Consider the following 7,889-nt stretch of genomic DNA (forward strand, 5'->3'; position numbering starts at 1 on the left):
CTCTTTGCATCAAGTGGAAGCTCCTCAGCCTTTGGCCACTGCGGATACCAGTGTCGTGACCCCGCTGCCGTGTGGGTTTGTGGTTGCTGGTGCCCGTTGCCCTGCCCCTCGCTGCCGTCCCCTGCAGACCTCTCCCCTGGCACCTGCAGAACCACGGGAAGCTGGACTGGGTGAGCTGAAAAGTTACCTGGAAACATCTGTAATGGGAGCAGTTTCGGGGTTCAGTCCTCCACGCAGCCTCTCCAGCTGAGCCAGCCCAACAAACCAGGCACGAGCGGTGCCAAGAGGACCTTTCTAACCCCGTCAGCCCCTTCCCCTTCTGTTCTATAGGCTGGTCTGCCTCCTTCCATCCTTCCTTCTTCCCGGGCGGGTATTTTCCCTGCTCTCCCCAGCACCTTCCTCAGGTCCCTGCTGTGCAGCAGAGCTCTGCGGAGGTGGCGTTGCCTCCGCAAAGGTAGCGTGCCCAGGACTGGTCTTCCTGAGCAAAACATCTGCTTTTTGTAAAGAATTTGTAAAGGCAGTTTTAGAGGGAAAGTCCTTTGCAAACGTGTTGGCCTTTACTGCTTTAAAATAGAATGTCTTCCCACTGGTGAGCTTGAGCAAAGAAGTTCATCTTCGGGTTGATCATACCAAATGATGTCATTCCAGTACCTGGTCAGATAAATTTTAGGCCAGTTTGGGATGTGTTTCTGTCTTAATCTACATTTCCTTAAGCCTTGGCTAATATTTTCCATTCTTAAAAAAGAACAATAAATAAAGCATAGAGACAGGCAGCAGATCTGCAGAGAGGAACGGGCTAGTGTCATCCAGAGCACGYCAGGCTGTCTCTAAAAGGCATTTTGGAATTTTCTTTGCACTTTTAAACTTTTTTTAAGCATTGTAATTGTCATGTGCTTGTAGCCCTTGGCAGGAGCAGCCTCTGCAGTCGAGGGAGGAGGAGCTTTCARTGCCTGTGGATGCCTTAAAGCTGTGGGGCACTGATGGCGAGTGCCCCTCGCCTCCCTGCTGGGGGGCTGTCTGCAGAACGAGTGGAGCAGGTGCCAATGTCCGTGGGTCCGAGTGTCTCGTTGCATTAAAGCACACGCTCTTCTCTACCAGGGTGCTTCATTCACTGCATTTTACTGAAGTTTGCAGAGCCAAGCGGGGATCCGGGGGAGCTCGGGCGCTTTCAGCAGGGGGTCCTTCCTGCGCCACGCTTAGTATTTCAGCTACAGCCAAAGAGGCACTTGAGGAAGGGGCTCCCAGTTGTGTTGGTGATCTGGTCATTGCTGCCGCTCCCACGTGCGTGCTGGAGTCCTGACGAGTTTAGCAGCAACTCTTGGCTGTGCTGGGCCCTGCGCTGCAGCCTCTCACTGTGGCCACAGTTGGGATTTGCTCTGCGCTCCAAGGAGCTTTCCCCACGTGAGGGCCAAGCCTTGCTTCCCAGGGTGGGACACGTGCCGGTTGTTCCCTCGTGCCTTGCGGCAGCAGCGCCGGCCGAGGCCAGCGGCCTTCCCTGCATGTCTCTGCTTCTCCTGCATCCCTTCACTGGGAATCACAGCCAGGCAGGGTTCCGACGGCAGCAGTCTTGGAGGAACGAGGGCGTGTGGGAGCAGCCGGCTCTGGTGACGTCCCGGAGTTCTCCRCTAAGCGCTTGGGAGAGGCTCTTGGAGCGGACGCGGCCCCGGCCGGCTCCTTGTTGCTGCTCTCGGCTCTGCTCCCGGCCCTGCTCATGCGGAGAGCGTTTCCCTGCCCTTTGGACGTTGCCTCTGGAGCGGCACCGGCCCTGCTCGCCTCCTTGCAGCGTCACTGAACGTCACTCGCCCAGAGCCCCTTGGTGCTTTTGGCAGTGCCCTGAGAACTGCTGCTCCGGGCCTGGGAGGCCTTCCGAAATCTCCCGCAGTGCCATTTTGAAGAACAACTGAAGTTTGGACCTGTGAAGAGTTGGGTTTTAGTGCCTTAACGTTTGCGAAGGCCGTGCGCTTGATGCATCGGAGATGGGGCAGAGCAAGGAACAACTTCAGCAACGCTGGTTCCCCATCCACTGCCAGCGCCCTCCCCTCGCAGGGTCTCAGGTGCTTCTGAGGCTTTTTAATCCATTGCAACTTTGGGATGGGGATGTGTAGAGCACTGCAGGGTGTTCCCAGCCATGGTGAGGAGTAGGAGCTTTAGGAGAGCCAGGAGCTGCTTTGGTTGTAGTGGGGGGACGTGGACAATCATTTCCAAGCGCACTAAGATGGGGGAACTCGCTGCTGTCCACAGAGGTGAGGCCAGGATGTTTGCTSTAACTATATCCTGCTTTATTTCATTCAGTATTTTTGGTTGGCTCCGGTGTGACTAGGTCTGTATGTTAATAAAGAGGCGTTTGGATACTGTGGCTGCTGCAGCTTGGCGGGCAGRCGGCCTCCTCGCGAGCCCCGGCCGCGCTCGGCGCGAGCGACGCCGCGGGGCCTGCAGCCGGCACCAGCTGCTGGGCCCTCGGCCCTGAATCCGGAGCAGCCTTTGCCACCACGAGGGGAGTCACCGTCACGGAGGCTGGAAGAGGCAGTTGGAGACCGCCCCGTCCGCCTTTCTGCGGGAGCAGGGCGAGCCGGAGCACGTGGCTGCGTCTGGGTTGTGGGGCTTATCCAGAGAGGGAAACTCCAGTATCTTCATGGAAGCTGCTACCAGAGCACAGCTCCCATGGGACCGGGCTGGGCGGGGAGCCCCTATCCATGAGGCGCCCTTGTCCCGCGCCCTGCAGGCGCCTCCCGCTCGTCCCCGGAGGCCCAGGAGGGCCCTGTGGATGCCCTTGTGGAGCCAGGCAGCACCGACGCCGAGAGCCCGGCCGCGCTCCCCGGCTGCCCCCCAGCAAAGCACAGCGCCGCTCCGATGCATGGTCTTTATTGACTTAAAAAAAAAAAAATTGTTTCAATTAAGACAGTTGTGTGCAGAAGTACCCACGCAGGCAGAGGCCCCGGGAGCAGCCGSCCGGCTCCCTTTCCCTCGGCGCGACGCTGTGGCCTCTGCCCGCGTCTCCCCCGTGTGCAGTGCAGTGGCACTGGGGCCGCGCCGCCCGGGCACCGCAAGGGCCGCGGGACGGGGGCCCCCTTAGCCAAAATGGGGCTGGGGGGGAGGCCGGCCAGGAAAGGCCTCCCCGCCCGCTGGGCGCCCCCGCGGTCGGCCGCATCCCGCTGGGCTCCGGCCCCGCTCGGCGGCGGGATGCGGCCTCCCCGCTGCCCCCGCCTGCCGCAGGCCCCTCTCCGGGAGCAGCGGCTTCGGGGTGCCCCCAGCYGCGATTCCCAGCCCATGCCCTGCCCGGCTGCGCCGGGGCCAGGGCGGGGAGCAGATGCAACCGCCGCATGAGCTGGAGCGACGGGCGCTCGGGGGGCCGACAGCGAGGAGGCGGTGAGTACAGGCCAGCGGGGCCCACGGGCCGTGGGGAAGGCACTCGTTGTTGCTCGTGGTTTTGTTTGTGTGTGTTTTCTGTTCTAAAAAAAACAAAGCCAAATACCCGGGTGCAAGGAGAGGCCAGGAACCCCCCTGGATAACCACGAGGCGCAGGAGTGAGGACGGTGCTGGGAGCTGACCGGGCTGTCCCCGCCGGCRGCACCGCACGGGGACAGCCCCTGCRCAGCATCRCAGCCCRGGCTCTTCCCGAAAACCTCCCRAGAAACTGGGGATTCAAAGCCCCGCGGACACAGAAAGCAAAGGCCGAGGTCCCCAGCGTGGGGGCTGCTCGGCACCACGTGGCCAGTGCTYGAGTTTCATGAGTGGGGAGAGAAAACTTAAACAAGGTGAGGGGGGACGGAGAGGAAAACCAGCCCAAGCTGGTGTGATAGGAGAGATTGCAACAAAAAGCCAGATAAAGAAAAAAAAAAAAGCCCAGAAAGTTACGGTGCTTGTTCCTTAAATAACTTTTGCAACGAGGAGCTGGGGACCGAGTGGGGCCTCCCCAGCCTCTGCCCTGGGGTGGTGGCCTCCAGTGCTCCTGGGCTTTGCCCACCGTGGGCAGAAGGTCCCTCTGGGGAGAGAGCGGCTCTTTGGGCGCGATCCCCGTGATTGCCTCTTAGTCGACCCGTCCAGCATCTCTGAAAACCGACTGCTTGATTGGCCCCCGCAAAGACTGGGCTGTAATCCCGGCCCTGCCGCCTCCTGCGCCCGCCGCCAGGACCCGCTGCCTTCCCGAGCGCCCACGTGGGGACGGCGGCGGAACCGGGAACGGCAGGGAGGCGCCTGGGAAGCCGCTGCCAAAGCCCAAGGCGCCTCTGGCAGCTGCTCCCGGCCCGGGCGCCGCCTCCGCGCGGCTCCTGAGTCTCCTCCTGCAAGTCGTCCATGATTCCAAGTGGAGCAAAGACTTTGGATTTCAGCTTCTCTACAGAGCTGTCCATGTGCACCAGAACAAAAACAAAAGCACATTTCAGTCACCCACTAAAGCTATCTAATCTTTTTTTTCCTTTTTTTTTTTTTTTCTTCTTCCTCCATTCCAAAGGCAGAAGGAAACCGAACGCTTTCCTCCTGCTCCCCTGGCAGCGCTGGTGAGGGGCAGCCCCAGCCTGCAGTGGGACGGGTCCCCACAGCGGCCTCCCACACCCCACAGCTGCTGCATCCTGCATCCCACAGCTGCTGCATCCTGCAGCTGCTGCATCCTGCATCCCACAGCTGCCGCATCCCGTGCGCACGAGGAGCCACAGCAGCCCGGAGGCGGCAGGGCCCAAGCGCCCACACGCTGGCCCCACTGGTGCCGCAGGCACCCAGGGCCCCATCCAGAGCCCTCTCTCACTCCCTGCCTCTCCTTCCGACATGGAGATTGCCACAACTTGGGAGCGGTCCCGCAGAGCCCAGCTGCAGGGATCACGCCACTGCTCCCGCKGGATCCTAGCTGCCCTTTGCATGGTCTCTTCTGTCCCTGTCCCTCCTTGGGCCAGCGAGCGCCCGTCCCGCTGCAGCAGGAGAGGGAGACGCTGCCCCCGAAGCGCCGTCTCTCCCCCCAGTCCCTCTCCTTCCCTGGGAGCCCCCCAGGCTGCAGACACTCAACTCGCTCACGCCCGCGGACACGGGGCTGCAGCRGAGCCTCAGCTCGGAGCCCAGCTCTTCACCGCGCCGGCCTCACCCTCCGCGCACACCGCACACCCGAATCCCGCGTTCGTCRCCACAGCCCCACGCAAACAGCCCTCGAGTCCGGACCCGCTTCCTGCTTCCTCCTCCTCCAGGGACAGATGACGGCGGCGGCGCAGACGGACAGCTGTGGCCAGGACCGGATTGCCCAGTGGGAACCGGGCAGCGGCTCCCCAGCGGGGCAGGAAACTCAACAGGGAGGAGGAACCAAGGCGGCCGCTGCCCCGTGTGCTCCAGGGCCCCTTCCTCAGGGCAGCCAGCGCTGGCCTCCGTGAGACACGAAGGTCACTGTGACATCGCCAAGGGGAACACCGATTGTCCCAACATCCTCTCCACCTTGTCCCAGAACGTGATTGCTTGGAGTTTCCCCCAAAATCGATGGGTTTCTTTTTTTTTTCTTTTTTTTTCTGTCCTTTTTTTTTCTTGTTTTAAAAAGAGCAGCATTTGGTTTGACTGTAAAGAGATGCAAGTCGGACGCTCCCGCCGTCCTCTCAGTCACTGATTGTGTTTGGAAATCCTTCTTGGCTGAAACAGGTTTCTCCATAATAATAATAATAATAATAATAATTTGTTTTTAAAAAAGAAGTCTTCTTTTTTTCCTTTTTTTTAGCTCAGAACCTGATTGGCTGGAGGCACCAAAGGCCCACGGGGCCGCTCCGCCGCCCGCGCTGCCGCTCCTCGTGGCCGGACGCTGCCGCACCGAGACCGGCCCTCTGGCCCCTCCGGGGCGGGCGGCTGCAGGAGATGCCCCCGGCGCCGCGGACACCTGATTGGCAAAGGCCACCTGGAGCACTCGTGGTCGTCAGGCCGCTCAGTTGCCCCGGTACACCTCGATCTTGCTGGCTTTGGCCAGCATGTCGATGATGCGCGCCTCGAAGTCGGCGTCGTGCACGCCGGTCTTGCGGAACTCGCCGGCGTAGCGGTTGTTCTCCCAGTAGTGGTGCCAGTTGCCCCGGCTGTCGGCGCCGAAGCCAAAGACGTTCACCTGCCGGTGACAAGGCGGGCGTCAGCAGCACGGCGAGCRCGGGCGCCTTGGGGTGCAGCTGCTTCAGCGGCGGGGCGGAACGCGGCGCTGCGCTGCAGGTGCCCCCGTGCTGCCCTCCTGGCTGCCGCCGAGGCTTCGGGGAGCGCCGTGGGCTGCTCCTCACCACGCAAATGGCAAATTTGCAGGCAAATGAACCCTGCAAGGCTTGGGGTTCCCAAGGCTGCCCCTCTCCTCAGTGCCACGAGGTGGTTGCCAGGGGAGAGCGGTCCTCACCCCTTGCCTGGGGCTGCGGGCTGGAGCTGTGGATGCCCCAAGGTGAGCGCCCAGGTGGGAGAGCCCCGGGAAAGAGCTCGGAGGGGCAGGGCAGGGCGCTGCCTGCGCCTGGGCAAACACCCCCCTCCACAGGCAAGGACGAGCCTGGTAGGATGAGGGTGACACCGCAACCGGGTGCCTGGCCGGGATCTCCTCCTGGCATCCAGGCACCACAGCAAGCAGGGCAGCAACAGGGCAGAACGGACACCCGCCATGCAGCGCCGCAGCCTGTGCCCCTGCTACCCACCTCGTCGCAGACGTGGAGCGCGAAGAAGAGCACCAGCATGCCCGTGGAGGGGTAGCGCCCATGGTGCTCCGTCCAGCGGTCGTGGATGTACTTGAAGAAGGCAGGGTTGTAGATCTGCACCTAGGAGGACAGGCTRAAGTCAGGCTGGAGAGCAGCGCTCGACTCGGACGTGAGCTAAAGGAAGAGCCCAGGGCACCATCCRCGGCCACTCCGGCCTGTCCCGCTCCTGGCTGCTGGGCCAGCATCCACCTGCCTTCCACAGCCAGTGGAGTCAAGGAGGCTGTGGGAACCTGTGAGACACAGATCCTGCGAGGGCAGCCACGGTCCCCAGGGAGCAGCCTGAGCCGTGGGACTCACCAGGGAGGAGGCAATGAGCAGGACGCTCTCCCGGGGCTCTCCCGCCCCAGGCTGCCGGTGCAGCGCGGCGGGACAGAAGAGCCTGCCGAGCTGCCCTTACCTTTTCTTTGTCCACCCGCAGAAAAGGCTTCACAGGCGCGTATGTGCTGGAGAAAAGCACAGAGRCAGGTTAGTGCCTTTGGGTCGCCAGGGTGCTCCAACCCCAGCCCCAACCCAAGCGACCAAGGGAACGGAGAAGTGTCCGTGCAGGTCCCAGAGGTGAGCTGGAACAGGAGAGAAACCCGCCAAGCTGTGGCTGAAGCCCCAGCCATGAGGTTTTATTGCTCCCAGCTTGCTGCAATAAGCTGTGCAAGCGTCAGTGCTGCCCAGGGTTCAACCCAGGGACCGTATGGATGTGTAGCACAAAGACCTGCAGGCAGCCGCCGCCCTGGGTACTTACAATCTGATCTGACCAGTGGAGAGGGCACTGGCGATCCAGAGCAGGTCCAGCGTTTTGAAGGGCACCAGCACAAAGCTGACGTTGGCAGGCAGGTTCTTGGCACTCTCTGGGTACATGAAGTGGTGAGTTGTCCGACTTCCCACATCACCCTCGAACCCCACCGTGGGGGCCTGGTTCATCCTGGGGAGAGAGTCGGGTACGTGGCAGGCACCCAGGAGGGGAACCGAGGCACGGCGCTGTTCAGAGGCGCGGGAAGCCGTCCCTGCGGTGCCCCACACGGGAGAGCTCAACCCGAGGCAGGATCAAAGCCCAGGGTGGTTTCTGTGCGTGCTGCGGTCCCCGGGGACGCTCTCCCTGGAAACAGGCGCACGGTTTTCCTGGCCTCCCTCCTCAGCACAGCCAAGTTACGGGGCAAAAACAATCACACTTGAGTGTAAAAATTTATATGCAGCTCTTCACATCTCCTTCCTTTT

General features: G+C 61.7%; 1 protein-coding gene across 1 annotated transcript in view; it reads right to left on the reverse strand.

The window, feature by feature from the left end:
* Positions 1-5,819: 5,819 nt before the first annotated feature.
* The window catches only part of ST3GAL2 (ST3 beta-galactoside alpha-2,3-sialyltransferase 2), a 6,921-nt gene continuing 4,851 nt past the window's right edge, over positions 5,820-7,889 (reverse strand). The window contains exons 3-6 of the mRNA XM_026034384.1: positions 7,417-7,596; positions 7,078-7,123; positions 6,621-6,740; positions 5,820-6,061 (exon numbers count right to left, since the gene is read on the reverse strand). Of these exons, the coding sequence (XP_025890169.1) occupies positions 5,888-6,061; positions 6,621-6,740; positions 7,078-7,123; positions 7,417-7,596 (520 nt within the window). The 3' untranslated portion in view covers positions 5,820-5,887. The remainder of the gene's footprint in view (positions 6,062-6,620; positions 6,741-7,077; positions 7,124-7,416; positions 7,597-7,889) is intronic.

This window comes from Nothoprocta perdicaria, unplaced genomic scaffold (genome assembly GCF_003342845.1).
Source record: "Nothoprocta perdicaria isolate Ctin4 unplaced genomic scaffold, notPer1 scaffold_143, whole genome shotgun sequence".
Taxonomy (NCBI): Eukaryota; Metazoa; Chordata; class Aves; order Tinamiformes; family Tinamidae; genus Nothoprocta; species Nothoprocta perdicaria.